General features: G+C 46.7%; 4 protein-coding genes across 5 annotated transcripts in view; 1 reads left to right on the top strand and 3 right to left on the bottom strand.

Moving 5' to 3' along the window:
• amacr (alpha-methylacyl-CoA racemase) overlaps positions 1-1350 on the bottom strand; it is a 6010-nt gene extending 4660 nt beyond the window's left edge. Inside the window, exons 1-2 of one of the 2 annotated variants that reach the window (XM_084687902.1) lie at positions 1288-1350; positions 652-917 (exon numbers count right to left, since the gene is read on the bottom strand). In XM_084687902.1, the coding sequence (XP_084544028.1) occupies positions 652-898 (247 nt within the window). In that variant the 5' untranslated portion in view covers positions 899-917; positions 1288-1350. The remainder of the gene's footprint in view (positions 1-651; positions 918-1287) is intronic. The other variant, XM_084687903.1, reaches the window with a different exon arrangement.
• Positions 1351-6254: 4904 nt separating this feature from the next.
• btc (betacellulin, epidermal growth factor family member) lies at positions 6255-12003 on the bottom strand. Its single transcript, XM_084687650.1, has 7 exons — positions 11678-12003; positions 10659-10892; positions 9300-9437; positions 8375-8492; positions 7845-7991; positions 7579-7724; positions 6255-7314 (listed from the first exon to the last, which is right to left on the bottom strand). The coding sequence occupies exons 2-6, from the start codon at positions 10696-10698 to the stop codon at positions 7580-7582; spliced, it is 588 nt and encodes a 195-aa protein (XP_084543776.1). The 5' UTR covers positions 10699-10892; positions 11678-12003; the 3' UTR covers positions 6255-7314; position 7579.
• Positions 12004-12178: 175 nt separating this feature from the next.
• On the bottom strand, positions 12179-13404 carry gng10 (guanine nucleotide binding protein (G protein), gamma 10). Its single transcript, XM_084687651.1, has 3 exons — positions 13027-13404; positions 12620-12750; positions 12179-12468 (listed from the first exon to the last, which is right to left on the bottom strand). The coding sequence occupies exons 1-2, from the start codon at positions 13105-13107 to the stop codon at positions 12625-12627; spliced, it is 207 nt and encodes a 68-aa protein (XP_084543777.1). The 5' UTR covers positions 13108-13404; the 3' UTR covers positions 12179-12468; positions 12620-12624.
• A 119-nt stretch (positions 13405-13523) lies between these two features.
• nxnl2 (nucleoredoxin like 2) lies at positions 13524-15254 on the top strand. Its single transcript, XM_084687288.1, has 2 exons — positions 13524-14100; positions 14634-15254. The coding sequence occupies exons 1-2, from the start codon at positions 13799-13801 to the stop codon at positions 14800-14802; spliced, it is 471 nt and encodes a 156-aa protein (XP_084543414.1). The 5' UTR covers positions 13524-13798; the 3' UTR covers positions 14803-15254.
• The last annotated feature ends 839 nt before the right edge of the window (positions 15255-16093 follow it).

The following is a 16093-nucleotide window of genomic DNA, read 5'->3' on the forward strand; positions in this document are numbered from 1 at the left end:
GAGACACCGACAGACAGTGAGGCCCAATGAGGGGGAGAGAATCGTATTTGTTTTGTTTTAGGATTGAAGCTTTCAATCTTTCAAAGGGGGGAAGCTTTCACTGCTGTCAGAGTAGAGGGGCTGGAGAGATGGACACCCTGTCCCGTCCTGGTGCACGGTGTGCTGTAGTAGACACACCTACTGATCACCTGGATCCAGGGTGCTCGGTAACAGATCTTCATCTTGCATATAGTCATCGGAAACAGACAGGAGGAGAGGGAAAGAGAGATACCGGGAGAGGGTGAGGGTGTGGGGGGGGGGGGGGGGGGGTTGGAGGGTGAGTTGTTGTTGCAATCTCACAGTAGCAATAAAAGTAACCCTACAACCTTCACCACCCCTTCTCTCTCAGCAGTTGATCATTAATTGTGGATAATCACAGAACTGACTCCCTTCATGGCATCCACAGCTAGGTCGGTGTACCCAGAGGCATGGCTCTGGATGTACCTGGATGTACCCGATCAGAGTGAGACACAGAGACAAGTACAACAGTCTGATGAAAATCATATGCTACAGTGCAGAGACCAGCGTGGTCAGAGCTGTATTTAGTTCATTATCATTTATCCAGGGTCAATGTTTCCAAGTAATGTATTAAAGAACGCTGATTGGTTTGACCTTTGCGATAGGGCTCCAGGACCACATCTGATTGCACGCAGAGTTTGCGCAGCACTGACACGCCCTCTGGAGTCTTCAGATTGAGAGCCACTGACCGCTTCCCTCGCGCCTGCGTGTCCATCGCCATGGTTACTTTGGTCCGGTCCACGCGGATCACCTTGGCGCCGAAGTCGGCCAGTATCATGCCGCAGAACGGTGCCGGGGCTAGGCCCGCCAACTCCACCACGCGCACCCCTGCTAGCGCCATGGCAACAGGCTGCCACACACTGGCAGGAGTACAGTCGTTACCGTTATCACACAAGCAACTCAATAATTGGTCATTTGTGACAGTCGGCTAGTAGCCGACTGTCACAAATGACCAATTATTGAGTTGTTATTAAAAACGGATTAATCGCTATCATTAAAACTGACATTAAAACTATGTGAACGTAGTTTAGAGTAGAGCAGAGGCAGAAGGTAGATAGCCACTTTACTATATGGGTTATAGTTCACATAGCTTGCAGTTTAGCAAGTTGCAGACACTGTACTGCACAACTGTAATTTGTTGATGCCAAGGAACATACATGACTGTATCACAATGCGAGAGTCGAACATATTTAACGTTATCAAAACTACACATTTCAGTCCTGTTCTTACCTTTGCAGAACAACAACTAATCGTCAACAGAAAATTCTCATGTCAAAGTCCTTCCTATGACGTAGCGGCCGCATCGGTGCCTGGGAAATTGAGTTTGTAGATTGAGTGCGCGTCGGCTTTCACACACAGGTTTCGTCTCAGTGTTTACACGTGTCCTCCCATAGAAACGCATGCACACACAGATCATGATGATCATGACCCACACAACCAGCGTGGGTCTAGTCCCGGCAGAGCTTCTCTCACCACTACCGTCATTACTCATAACTCATCAAAATATTTTCAGACATAGCAGCTCTGGTCAGTATGTTTCAGCTCTGTAGTGTGTATAGCTCTGGGGAGTGTGTATCTAGCAGTTCTGTAGTGTGTATATCAGCTCTGTAGGTGTGTATCTACTGTCCAAGGTCAAGTGTGCGGTCAGTGGTGATACACTGATGATCATGGGGGTGGACGCTCCCTGCAACTAAGGTCTCCATTGGCAGGAAGCGCTAGTATAAAACAGTCACTTACTTCAAAAGGCCACAGGAAATAATGTGTACAAGTACTGCCTAACTGCACATAATCACTTGATAATATCATAATAATAATGATCTTAATTGAATTGCGTGGTCTCCAGTAAGGAAGCCTGAGGCTCATCATGTAGCTGTGGGATTAGATTATCTGTGCTGATATGTATCTGTTGTTGTGGAACATTGAAATGATGAAGCTTCAGCGCTCCAGTGCCATGCAGCCAAGCCTGAATGGGCCCAGTCACCAACCCTTGGTTCCATCCACCTTCACCCCTTTCCACTCCCCAAATTCATCATACAATGTCAAATATGTTGTCTCAAAAGATTATCAGCCTGTTTTCTCTACCAATCTCTGTCTATGAGTTGGCATTTCCGAAACAATCCCTCTCTTTAATTGAGGCCTCCTCTCCATCTCTGCTGAGTGAAACCTGACATTTGAGTCCTTGGCTGAGATCGCCCTGCAGTCCAGTAAGCACACAGTTACTGCCGGATATAATCAACTCTGGTTGTTGATTGATTATGAGTCCTGCTACAGTTCTGCCGTTGCCAAGGGCAACATCATAGACCTATTGAAAATCAGCAACAACAAAAATATTACTTGATGTCTCCAGTGACAGAAATACGTATCAGTGGTGCCGTCTACATCGGTGGGAATATGGCATATGCTTACGAAGTTTTCAAGTATACGCTATTAAACAAGCTATGATTTGTGGGTAGGGGATGGTACAAGGACATTTTTACATTTCATTTATTTAGGAGATGCTTTTATCCAAAGTGACTTACAAATAGTGCATGTGGACCCTACAGCAGACAATCAAGGAACATAAGTGTATACAGTATTCCAGTGGTCTTGAGTCAGGGAACAATCTGCATTTTCAAGACACAGTGCAAAGTAACCTCATCTTAGCTACAAGGCAGGCACGGTGAACCAGAATTGAAACTACAGTGCAACAATAACATCTCAACTACAATAGTGCATAGTACATTGCAACAAGTGCAACATCAGACTATTTTGTGCCAGACACTGGTACAACAGGAGCAAATACAAAATGCAGAGAATGGACACATTTTCAAGTATCACAAGTCATTAGTGTAGGTGAATAATGCTAGGGATTTGGTGCATTGACAGGATGACCTCCGCTTCATACTAGACTACAGCACTGGGATGTCAATCCTAAACATAGCATCATCAGACAGGTTCCTCTTCACTGGACTGGGGTTGTACACCAGTGGTGTCTGAACTTAACTAGAGACACATACAGCTTCACATGGCTAAGTCAGGCGCGTAAGTCAGGTTTAAAACTACACTACACTTTTGACGAGGGTGATAATAATCCCGAGAGCAGTGTGTAAGAAGGTTGTTTATCTTCACACAGAAGATTATCTTCTTTTTTTTAATTACGTTAGGGTGTCAAATGGGAGTTGTGATTAGGGTGTAGAGTGGGAGCTTAGAGAATAAACTGTTACTGTTAACTCTCCAATACTCTATCTGCACTAATGACTGTATCTGGGCCATAGAGTCAATCTGCGTGTGGTCACTTTTTTGGACAATGTAAGCCTGCATGCACAGCATCAATTTGATGTCCATCCCTACAATCCTTCTCACTGTGCTGTCACAAAACACAGCCCACTGCAAACCCTGTGACTCATGCTTTCCAGCTGCATTTGGATCAGAGTCAATTCCACCAAGATGCTGGCAGTGCTCACAGAGAGGAGGCTGGAGAGGAACGAGCCACACCAGCAGCTCTCTCATGAACAGACTTCACACCGGTCGTGTGAAAAGGCTGTTTAAGACTTAAGATACCAGCTCAACATCCGCTCCTCTCCACCTCTGACACTACACACTACAACCCATGACCCCCCCCCCCCCCCGCTTTCCCAATCATTCTCTTATGCTGCCTTAACCCAAACTCTGCTCCCCCTCAGTTTCTACACAACCTCCACTCGAGCTCTTCAAAACCTCCCCTCTACCTCCCCAGGTCTCCCCTCCTCCTCCTCCAGCAATCTCCCCGTCCTCCTATTCTTTGACAGTCAGGTAATTGGATGTAGGGTTCTGGGGTGTTAAGTTGGGAGGACACTCCTACCAGGAGTGTCGGAGCTTGAACTCTTCTTCGGGGGAAATAAATCAGCTTTCTGTTCACCGTCATTGTTTCTCAGACAGCCAGTCTAGCAGGTGTACGCTTATGCCTGAGAAGCTGTAAAATGTTGTTGACGGTGTTTTTACCATTTATTGTTGCTGTTGCTCCTTGTTTATGAGGTGCAAGACATGAAAAGAGAGAATAAATCAACACTAGAACATGTTATCTTGGAGGGATTTGCATAATGTGCGAAAAACCATTCAAGCATGTAAACACAAATGAGAAAGTATTTGTGGTAAGTGACCGTTGAAAGGGAGAGGGAGAGAGACAGAGAGAGAGATGAAAACAACAGCAAAAAAGGATGGAGATATAGAAAGACACATGAGGAGAGTGAGAAAGAGTGACAGTGAGTGTAGAGCACACAGTCAGAGAGAGAGAGAGAGAGAGAGAGAGAGAGAGAGAGAGAGAGAGAGAGAGAGAGAGAGAGAGAGAGAGAAAGAGAGAGAGAGAGAGAGAGAGAGAGAAAGAGAGAGAGATAGACAGAGAGAGAGAGAGAGACATAGACAGAGAGAGAGACAGAGAGAGAGACAGACAGACAGACAGACAGACAGACAGACAGACAGACAGACAGACAGACAGACAGACAGACAGACAGAGCGAGAGGGAGATAGGGAGAGAGTGAAACAGAGACGGAGACTTTCTCCTCAATTCACGTCATTGATATTCGGTCTCGACTCTCATCCTGAAGATGAGCATGCCTGAATCAGGCTGTTATCTTGCCTATTCCAGGTCCCGATCCTCCCTCAGCCTGCAGAGCTAAAGCCCAGCCTTCCCTGATGTGGATGACTGGGGACCTGCAGCCTCAGGAAAAACTGATCACACAGCCATCCAGGAAGTACCCTGCCTTGTAAACACACTCACACACTCACACACACACACTCGCATATACACATATACTCACACACAGCAGTGTAATCTGTAATGAAGCCTGAGGTGTTGGCATCTCGCTCAGGGCAGTTTTCATATCTATATATATATATAATGTTCCACCAGTCACTGGCATCGCAAAGTAAAAGGTCACATTTTCTTATTTGCTTTAACAATCAGTAATAAGTGTCCAGAAATCAAGCAAAGGACTTGGCTGGGAGTTGTAGCTGATGTTGATGATACACTGCCCTCTAGGGGAAAGACTCCAAGTGCAAACATTTAAACCAAGCAGAGCCTTCAAGGCAGGGTGGGAAATGTTGTTGAGAAGCACTTTGTGTCATGTTTGCTGAAAAAAACTTCACATCCTGATAACAACCAATAAATCTAAACGTTTGACAGTAAATTTAAATCCACAGGTTACAAACACAACCAATCATTAAGGTCGGACCAGCACTAGTGATTGGATGGTATTCGGACCGAATGCAATGATTGAATGAGCTACTTGTCTGTTTGTCTACCTACCTGCCAGTAGTAGTCAGTTTATGGAGGAGTGTCTTGTGGGAGAGATGGAATATTTTGGTCCTCCTTTCAAGCTTGAGATAACATTTCTAGGTCTGCAAACTTGCATATCCTGCCTTCAACTACAACCATATCTAACCAGATACCCCAAGTGTAGAATCAGGAAACGTTGAGCCTATGGACAACCCTAACAATATGTAGCCTTATATACACCATTGTGCTCATATCAGGCTGAGGTAGAATCACCAGACATTGCAATGGCTGGCTCTTTTGCCGTGCGTTCTGCCAGACAGCAGAGGGCTTGATGGTGGTATTATCAGTAGATCATCTACAGGCGCTAGCCCAGAAACCAACACTCTCACTACTGGCCTCTTATCTGCTTCCCATGGAGACGCCCAATCAGAAGACTCTCTCTCACATTCCTCAAGGGCCACTCCCAGGCCTCATGGACATGTGACCTGTGGACCGCTACTGTTCTTTGCTCAGCACTGCTTCAACCAACCTAATCCCTGATCATGCTGAGCCATAATTAGAAATATACTTTATATCTATATGTCTAAATAAATATGTATGCATATATACCATATAGAAAGCGTGGAGGTGCTCAGTCTTATCTGAATGGGTATTATTTAACCAGGCTGCTGTCATCCTGGGACAGCTGGCCAACCTGTGGCATTCTGCCAACAACCGGACAACAACAGGCAGGAAACCATGCAGATTGGAAGTGAGCATGGCAGGCTGACTGCCTGGATGAAACTGACTGTCTGTCTTTCTGGCTGTCTGACTGACTGCTAGATGGCTGGATCTAGAATATAGGTGAGGGAGGAGGACATTCCAGGACTTACCTGTAAACAAAGGCTATTCATTCATAGAGGAACAACACTTCAGGTATTACAGTCTGTAACAGCCTCAAGCAGTAAATGGACCACATCAAACAAAACTTGTATTTGTATTTAATTCACCCATCAAGGAACAGGTTCATGCGGTCAGAGTACATGAGAGCTGCTGGCGTGCCTTGTTTCTCTATGATTAAGTGAAACTGAATATATCCTGAATGAACTGTAGAGTTAGAGCCAGACCAGTGGTTGAAGCTTGATGGAAAAGTAGATATCTGAATGAAGTGAATGCTTTAATGTAGAGTCCTGTGGAGCTTGTAGGAGCAGTGAGAAGGGCCGACTGTCTTCTGTATGTCTGCCAAGAAGTCGGAGACAAACTCCAGTTTGTGCACACACTCTGCTCCATACACACTCTGCTCTATACACACACTCTGCTCTATACACACACTCTGCTGTGTATACCTTCTCTAACTCTGGGAGGCCGCTCACCTGGGCACCCTCTCCCTAACAGAGGGCCACTTTCACCTGCGTCTGATGAGCACACAGCCTAGCCTGTCCTCCCACAGTCTGCTAGTCTCCACACATCAGATGAAACACCGTCACTACAGGCTGTGCTTGTTCCTCTGATCCTGGAGCAGCCCGGCCTGCTCAGGCACCCCCCCCCCCTGCACTCCCCCCCGTCGTCGTCGTCGCCGTCTGGTGAAACAGTACAGTACCAGGTAACGACAGTAGCATTGTTCTATGTCTCTGAATCTTTCGACAGATAGTTCACAAAGCTCACAGAAACAACCAAACAGTCCAAGTAATATTGTCACATTGCTTTAGCCTCGGTCAGCAGTCAGTGTCTGGCCACTGTGGAGAGTTCAGTTACAGTACTGTGTCAGGGGTCCCGACAGTACCATCTCCAGATCTTTCCTGGTTCCTCTTCTGCTTGGAGGCTATAGGTCTGCATCCAGGACCATGCAGGGTCACAGGGTGAAGATGAAGAGGTGGAGAGCATTGGGGCCACCTCTCCTTATGACCGAGACTGAGACTCTCTATAGTACTGGATGGCCTCTTGGTCTTCCTGTGATCGTCGTCTCTGTGTTCATACAGCATCTATGAGGGTGGAGCTGTGGTCCGTCCTGTAGTCTCTCCAGCAGAGCATGTCAACTGCCATTACTGGAAGACAACAGCAACAGCTGCTACATTAACACCGCAATCTCTTTGTCCAAACAATTACCAAGCACACAAACTCATGCGTACAGGAGTGCACACTCACACACACCCCCACCGCTAGCCACAGCCATCTATATAGGGAGTGGAAACAGTGGATGGATGTCAGAGTGAAATGAGGGCTGTTCTCAGATGGAAAGCACGTCATGATGTACTGCAAGCCCCTTTATAAGCACATTCAACCTCTCTCTCCCAAACAGATATTCTGACCTCAGACAGTGTTGGTGTGTGAGGCCTCAGCTGCGTTCGGGGGTGGTCCATGAGTTCCAGTGCTGGTGATCACCATGTGGAGCTTCTCCGTAGAGTTCCTGCTCTCCTCCCTCCTCCCCCTCCGTCTGCACACGCCCTGTCTGCGGCTGAACAGGAAGTCCTGACATTATCCCTGTGCGAAAGCACAAAGGGAGCCACGATGGCATACCCGACAAAGTGTGGCCCTCCGCAACGTCATGTGACTCACTGTGTGTCATGTGACTCACTGTGTGCAGATGCAGATGAAGACGATGAGGAGGATGAGGAAGACGAGGCCCGCGATGACGCAGGCGATGATGATCTGGCGCCGCTCTGCGACCCTCAAGCCCAGATCCACATACTCACACCTGGCGCCCACATAGCCCCGCTCACACCTGGGGGTGGGGGTGGGGGTTGGGGGTGGGTTGTCATGGTGACATACAGGAAACACTAGTTTCGCCCAAGACAAATCATGGTGACACAATGGCCTGATGTCTTTGCGTCCCTTCCTATCCTGCTCATTAGTATTCTAGGTAAATCTGGAGTCTTGCTCGAATACAAATCAGCAGTTATGGGGCTTCTTAAACAAATGCATTGTAATGGGTTGAATGTATGCAATTAGTAAAGATCTAGTTGCCATGGCAACTGAAATGGTTACAGTGACTGCGCCATTAGCAAAACAACGTGCAATGATATAACCATGCTCCTCCCCCAATCGTACTGACATCACCAGGCTCCTCCTCCCTCCCAGTGACATCATCATGCATCGGGTTAGTACCTGCATGATGGCGTGTTCTGCTCCCGGACGTAACGACACACCCCATGGATGCAGTAGTGGCGCAGCTCTTTGGGACACTTTGAGAAATGACCGCTCCACTGGCCTGTGTCCTTGGAGTCTGCTCATGGAACCAGACAAACAACAATGTAGCGAGAGGCAGCTTTGTATCGTCAATCTGAACTGAATCACGTGTTGTCATGTGTTTTACTTGCGTGTGTTTCAGACAAATAATTATGACTCAACCACTGCACAATAGTTGTGTTGCCCCTTACCCCATCCACCCTACCCGCCTTTACTCTCTCCCTCTCTCCTTCTGTCTCTCTCCTCTTGTCTCCAGCGGTAACCCTGGTGGCCTGTTATATTAATAGCCTGGCTCACAGGAATCTGAGCTTTGACAGTGACGAAGGCCTCTGAAATCAGGACCAGGAACACTCGTGTGATCCATGATGGGACTGAAGTCTTGACTGACAGAGCAGGGGGAGTCGGAGAAGCAGGAGGAGTTGGAGACAAAAGAGAAGGGAGTGCTATTTCGTACCATTCCTATTATTATGGTTGTTAGGAGCCTGGGAGCCTTTTAAAGTACATCCCCTGTGCTGAGAGAGAGAGAGCGAGAGACAGAGAGAGAGAGAGAGAGAGAGAGAGAGAGAGAGAGAGAAGCAAAGGTAGGGGCATAGAAAGCCTCTATTGTGGTTTGAAACTTGAGATGCAGCTTTTGACTGGATAACTGGTGTTGTACAGGAGCAGATCGGGTTCCAGAAGCAACAACAACGGATCAAAGACTTCAGACGAACCTGGCTCTCTTCCTAATACGATGCTTCCACACTCCTTGCCTCCCAGCTCTTCCAAGTATTCACCCTATCCCCTTGCCAGGTGTTGATTTGCCCTCCCACAAACCCTTGCTCTCGTAAATGCCATTCGGACATACCTGTGCAGTTGTTCCTGTTGCTATTGTGACGACAGGCGGTGGTGCGGTTGCCAGGTTGCTCGGTAACGGTGGTGGCAGCCACCATGACGGTGGTTGTGGTGTTGCTCTCAGTCAAGGAGTATTTACAAAAGAGCAGCGCTGAAGACGCAGAACAAACAGAACAGTCTGATCAAAACACACTCGCCATATTATCCAGACCAGATTGACAAAGCACTGACCCTAAAAAAACAATCCACTGATCAAACACACATAGCTTGGTCATCAAATAACCCAGCAGGATGGACCCACTCCTCCAGGTCATTCTAGCTGTAGGATGTCCAGAGCTAAACCTGACACCTGGATCAGTGTTCTTGATGGGGACATCCAAACCACGACACTGGATCCGGATGTCACACCCTCCACTATATCTCTGTAGAAATGAGGAGGACTACTTCACATTGCAATGAGGGTTCAGGAGCAGTCATGGGGTCTGGAAACACTCAGGTCATTCTGCTGTGGTATGTTTTGAGGACTTAGGAATGTGTGCAATTAAATCCCAGGGTGTGTGTGTGCTTGTGTGTGTCATTGTGCTGCCCCCACCGCGCCACACTGGCATGACAATTGCTGCTGTCAGTTTGGTCATAGATGTGAGATGGAGAGAGAGAGAGAGACAGAGAGAGAGAGAGATAGAGAGAGAGAGAGAGAGAGAGAGAGAGAGAGAGAGAGAAAAAAAAAAAAAGAAAGAAAGAAAGAAAGAAGTGCAAAAGTGATATGTAATCATATCAGCCACTGTTAAAAAGAGGAACATTCTAAATGAGTCGTACTAATTACTGTGGCTCCTCACACTCCAGTATTGCTGGACTCCAGCCTGCCAGAAAAGAGCAGCACCTCCTCTCTGTTTGTCTATTTAAAGACTGGTCAACTGGACATGCTTGGAATGAGTGACTGGCCACAAGATCAAATACGTACACTGAGGGCATTTGTGAATGGCACGTAATATTGACATCATTACAAACTAGTGATTGACTGGCCGCACGGACACACATCAGCTGGGCACGGTATCAGGGAGCGTGTAGCCTAACAACACACACATAATCAAGGCAGCAATTCTTCTTTCGTTTCAGGTAACAGGGAGGAGTCTCCTCTTGCTACACTGTTAAGGATCACTATATTCTAATATCCATGTTGATGTGGCCTTTTTGGGACCAGAGCTGCAGAGAGCAGGCAGCTGCCTCGTAGCTGCTTCAGAGACTCCATGTTGCAGCTGACACTTGGTGCGTAGTGGGAGGGTTGGAGTTCAACAGAGCTCTCACAGAGCTTTAACTGCGCTTTAACAGAGCTCTGGATGAGGGAGGATATGTGGTAGCAGTGTGCTCTTACCGGTCAGCATGCTCACACACAGGTTGTGTGGTGTGGCCATCTCCGAGGAGATCCCCTCCTCCCCTTTGTCCTCCTCAGCTGGAGACAATCCTGGAGACGAACCGTCCGCTTGGCCACGCCGCCAAACTGGTCAGGTGGAGGCTGGTTCTGTAGCGGCACCAGTACCAGTACCAGATAGCCAGAGACGAGAGAGCCCGTTCAAGGTGTCTGTGCCGACATGTCCTGAAGTCAGCTCTGAGTGAGAGTAGGTCAGGAGGCAGGGGGGGGGGGGGGGAGGGAAGGGGAGAAGAGAGGCAGGACCGAAACTCAACACTCTTCTCTCTGCTCCTCCCTCCGGGAGTTAACCCCTTCATGTGCAGACTTTCTCCTCTCCTCTCCTCCCTCCAAGTTAACCCTTCACATGCCAGACTTTTTGTGGTCCTGCAAGTCCACCCAGCCAAAGACAACCTTGACCCCATGACCTCTGATACTGAACACACAAGCTGAGTCCTAAGACAGTCACAACCACTGCTCTCCAACACGGTAGACCTGTCTGGGCTGGTTTGCCTTGGTCAGGTCTATGACCCAGTCTTCATTTGAGAAAGCTTTGATTCCGGGGTAAAGAACTCCATCTAGTGGTGATGGTATTCTAAATGGAATCCTGCTCTGCATTCTGAATGGAACTTCTGAATGGAAACCTGCACAGGGTGAATGGGACCTAGCCCCACCCAGAGAACTCTGTCACATGACCAGCATCAGTTGAGACAGACTTTTTGGTTGGCAATCTAACATCTCTCATTGATTCTTTTGTGTCCTTTTCCTTTCCTCAGAAAAAAGGAAATTAGAGGAGAGGAAAAAAGAGAAGAAAAAATAAGAAAATAAAAAAGGGAAGTTTGACCAGTTCTGCTTTTCCCAATAGCTGAGGTTGTCGATTGAGGTCTGGCCTAGTTGAGAAAGCTGTCTGTCAGATAGGTCCTGGCACTTATCTGTAGAATGATGCAATAGTGTAACCCTCTCCAACAACACAGAATCATTTTTACCCATCAAAATGTGCCATTAGAACCTGCTCCAGCTCGATCTCTGTTCTGTGATGGAGTGTAGGCCAGCTGTGTGGATGGCCAGCCTGAGGAAGCACCACCCCCTTCCTCAAACAGCCTCCACAGCCAGCCTGAACAGGAAGGAATGGCTTCCTATCATTGGTCGAACTCCCTAACTGTCTCAAAAACAGGAAACACTCTCCAATGGCCCAATATTCCGAGGGGCAATTTGGAACTCCCCATAAACATCCTGTCTGGAGCCCAGGACCAGAAGAGAGGGGCAGGGGAGGGGGGTTCAGACCATCCCCAGCAGGGGGACTTGCCGAGGGGGACTACAGCATAACTGCATATTCCCTAAAAGAGCAGAAAGCAAATGTTTTGACAACCATAACACAGACGGAAAAATGAAAATAGGTCATATTTAAGTATGCTGTTTTATTTAAGCATTTGTATAAAAACCTGTGCAGTACACACAATACTAAATGTTGTATATCAAAGCAGTTTTTTTAAGGAAAATATTAGCTCACAAAATGTTATTTGGCAATTTAAGACACTATTAAACCATTTAGCACATGGAAATGTGCCAAATGAATACACGTACAATAAACATGCTTATCATATTAAGTTCATTGGTAAAAAAAAAACAAGTAATTTAGTTCTCAGTACAACCAACCATCATAAAGACATAATGCAAAAATACTAGAGAACATGTGTGTGTTTGTGTGTGTGTGTGTGTGTGTGTTGGTCTGTGTTGCTGGTACTCCTAGCCCATGTCTTCGGAACAGTGTCCTTTCCTGCAAAATGAATAGCACATTTTAATTCCCAACACCCAGCCAACTGGATGGCAGGAGTGGAACAGTGCTGAGTGTGTAATGTATGTGTGTGCCAGTATTAGAGTGTGGAAGATGAGTTTGTGTGTGTGTGTAGTGGGGGGGGGAGGTGTACCTGATTCAGAGCAGGGAGCAGGAGCGGGGCTCCCTGAAGGGGTTGCTGCCAGTGGGAACGCCCACCAGCAGGGCATCCTTCGCTGCGTTCTGCAGACAGTACTGCTGCAGCTCTGCAGACGCTTGGGACACCTGGGACAATTCAGCACATTAACTTATTTATTAATCAAGATGGGTAAGAAATACCCTGTGTCGCTGGCTGAGTTGTCCAAACTGCCTCATATTCAGTCATACTTATATATCAGCTACAATTGGCTTTACATTGGAATGGGATGTGTATACAATAACACTTTCTCAGATGTTTGAAGTAGAAATGTAGTTTAATCTATCTTTGCTCGACATGTATCTAATACAATATTACAGTAACATCACTTAACTTGTTTTCCAAATAAGTTTTTTTTTTATTACCTTGATCCGTTCCACGCTGGCCTCTAGTTTGAGCTGTTCCACAAGGCGACGCATGTTGGAAAGATTGGAGTTAGAAGTCATGGTGTTGCAGGAGCTTACTCCGTGGGCACAGTTAGAGGTTGGAAAGCGTGAATGCTAAGATTGCTGTCTGTCTGGCGCAGTTCATTTGGGCTGCGTTCCATTTTGGCCAGTTGTACCCTCCCATCTTCGTTTAGACGTCCCTTCCTCTCTCTCCAAGGATTTCTCAGAATATACATGTAATTTCCGCTGCCTAATGCTGAAGTTTGGGATTTTACATGCGACCACTAATGGCATTTAGTTTACTGAAATAAAGTTTTCCATTTGCTTTCTCTCTCCACAATCAGCACGAAGTGATCCTCTAAGAACATTCTATGTGTAGAGTTTGGACTGCTCACTGGACGGTGGAGGAGGAGGGGGGGAGGGGCACGTGACTGACTGTCATGATTAATCTGTCCAATCAGCGCGGTTCTACCCTATGGGCTTGTTGTGTATACTATAAATTAAACACCCTACATGCGGTGTCTGGAGCATTATTAACAACTATCCGTGTTTATTGTTCGCATTATTGGGATTGAGCGAACGACAAGCTGTAAGTATAAATAGACTACAATCCAGATCATAAAAAGGATTACATTCTGAAACATATCGGTCTTTCAGTTCCAACAATTAAGAGCGAGCTGAAGAACTCCCGACTTTACATCGACTAGTAAGCTACTAGCGTTTCGTAGCTAGTGTTCGAGATCTCCTAAAGATGGTGGAAGTTTTTTCTGGACGAACTCTGCTTAATAAAGACGGGGAACTTGTAGATCCCGAAGAAGCCCTAAAAAATAAAGTTGTGGGAATCTACTTCTCTGGCGGCTGGTGCCCGCCGTGCCGCGACTTCACCCCGATACTCTGCGACTTCTACACGGAGCTGGTGGAGGAGGGCGAGCCACCAGCTCAATTTGAAATAGTGTTCATCTCATCTGACAAGTCACCCGACGATATGGTGGACTATTATCACGATATGCACGGAGACTGGCTAGCACTGCCGTGGACTGACCAGTATAAATAGTACGTGCATGGCTTTTATCTTTACAGTGTTAACCAACGTCAAAACAGCATTGTAGAATACAGGTAGAATGGGGTGCAAGTTATTGTAATAGCATGACGCTATTATCCAAAGCAGCGTAGAAACTGTGCGTATAGAAAGTACAGCAGAAGATCAAGGATCAGAAGTGCATAGTTTCAACTGTCAGAGGCAAAGATCTGTATAGCCGGACAGCAGTAACCCACATCTCAATTAAGGCACAGGGAACAAAAGGAACAGGCTGCTAACACATGTAAAGTGTTTGCGTCTATCATGCGCCAGTGTTTAAGAGGTTTAAGGCTCAACCTCTCAAGGATTTGAGTTATAAATAGACCAAGTGTCTTACCTGCGGCTGTCAGGTTGAAATGATTCAACGTAACACTGTGGAATAGTCACTATGTGGATGTCTTTCCATAGATTAAATCGATGGCACATTTCACTTCATCCAAACCCAATGTTTTTGTAAGTGCTTGTTGTGAAGCTAGTTGATGACCCTTTAACCCTCCCACCCCTCCAGTGACCTGAAGAAGCGGTACAACATAACGGCTGTTCCCAAGCTGGTCATCGTGAAGGAGAATGGGGAGGTGATCACAGACAAAGGCAGGAAGCAGATCCGAGACCAGGGTCTGGCCTGTTTCAGGAGCTGGCTGGAAGTGGCTGAGGTCTTCCAGAACTTCAAAGGCTAGAGGAGGATGAGGAGGTCTACAGCACACACAGCATCCCTGCAGTGACTGTTTCACTAGACTTGAGTGCTGTGTATTCTGGCTGTCACACAGCGCTCACCATTGGCAGCAGAACACACGTCCGTTGGCAGTATCTGTCTGTGCTCTGGGCTTTGCTCCTCGTCCAGATCAAGATGATCTAGCCATTCTTCTGCTACTATCTGGTTCTTCCCCAAGCTTGGAAGTTTAGCATTACTTTCCACAGCTATGTTAAACATATTTACAGTCCCAAAGCCACACTAACTTCATCTGTTAGGCAGTCAAGGGACATAGCTTGCTACTAGCTAATTTCACTGAGAGCCTACATTTACAGGGATGCTTCCAAAGACGACATAGATATATTTTAAACTGTATATTTTTTATTCTGTTTTATATATGGCCTGATGTGATGCAATTATAAAGTCCTTTGATGCTTATGTGATTTACTGTTTTATTTCCTGCCTGGTTCAAGGCTGTTATTGACTCGTTGCTGACTGTGGTTCGGTGTGTCTGTTGATGCTGTGTCGCCATGGTGTGTTGCTATGGTGTTGGACCCTTGAGACTGTGTTTAGTTTACTACAGCAAGCCCAGAGGAGACATTTCCTCCATGGTGGTATCTTGAACAGTCAAGTGTCTCACTCCCTCTGGTCTCACCCCGAGTTCTTCTGTGGTCGGTGTAGGTGACTGTGCAGTGTGATAAAGGCCTCATGTCACAGGGGGAGCTAAAGAACCACTGAACACCCTGTGTCCCTCTGGCGGTGGATGTGTCCAGTGGCACTTTTCGCTGACTTACTGCGGAGGAATGTAAGACTTAAAGATTACCCACATGTATGGAATAAGATGATGTGAGCTTGGCCCACTCACACGCATACACAGACTGGAACGATAATAACCCACTGTGATGATGACATTTCCTTTTAATTTGTTTTTTCTCACTCTTCTATTTGATAATGCAACTGTGACGTAATGTGTGGTAACAGCCTGTTGACCAGCAGTCTACTGACCAGACACAGCAGTCATGGAACAGTATAGGGGCTCACCTCTGCCTAGTCTGAAAGACCTACATAAAGCACCTATCCTGAAATATTATGCTCTGGTATGGAGACTGTTTCTCCACCAGACTATAATAAGTCAGAGTTCATTTGACGATCTAACAGCAGAATGCTGGGATTTTCCTGTCACTGACATGATCTTCTGTTAACTGTTGGTGTCCTGTGGAGGCTAAAGTGAGATGACTTCCTAGGCCTACATAGACGGTACGGTTCTGGCACGTTCC

This window comes from Hypomesus nipponensis, chromosome 22 (genome assembly GCF_054491055.1).
Source record: "Hypomesus nipponensis isolate SF chromosome 22, ASM5449105v1, whole genome shotgun sequence".
Lineage (NCBI taxonomy): Eukaryota > Metazoa > Chordata > Actinopteri > Osmeriformes > Osmeridae > Hypomesus > Hypomesus nipponensis.

Excerpts from the sequence above, each read along its gene's own strand:
- btc (XM_084687650.1), bottom strand. The coding sequence starts at position 10,698 with ATGGCCACACCACACAACCTGTGTGTGAGCATGCTGACCG. Across the intron at positions 7,992-8,374 it reads CAGAACACGCCATCATGCAG|GTGTGAGCGGGGCTATGTGG; the intron begins GTACTAACCCGA and ends CCCCACCCCCAG. Across the intron at positions 7,725-7,844 it reads TTCATCTGCATCTGCACACA|CCGCAGACAGGGCGTGTGCA; the intron begins GTGAGTCACATG and ends CTTCCTGTTCAG.
- gng10 (XM_084687651.1), bottom strand. The coding sequence starts at position 13,107 with ATGACTTCTAACTCCAATCTTTCCAACATGCGTCGCCTTGTGGAACAG. Across the intron at positions 12,751-13,026 it reads CCAGCGTGGAACGGATCAAG|GTGTCCCAAGCGTCTGCAGA; the intron begins GTAATAAAAAAA and ends GAATTGTCCCAG.
- nxnl2 (XM_084687288.1), top strand. The coding sequence starts at position 13,799 with ATGGTGGAAGTTTTTTCTGGACGAACTCTGCTTAATAAAGACGGGGAA. Across the intron at positions 14,101-14,633 it reads TGGACTGACCAGTATAAATA|TGACCTGAAGAAGCGGTACA; the intron begins GTACGTGCATGG and ends CCACCCCTCCAG.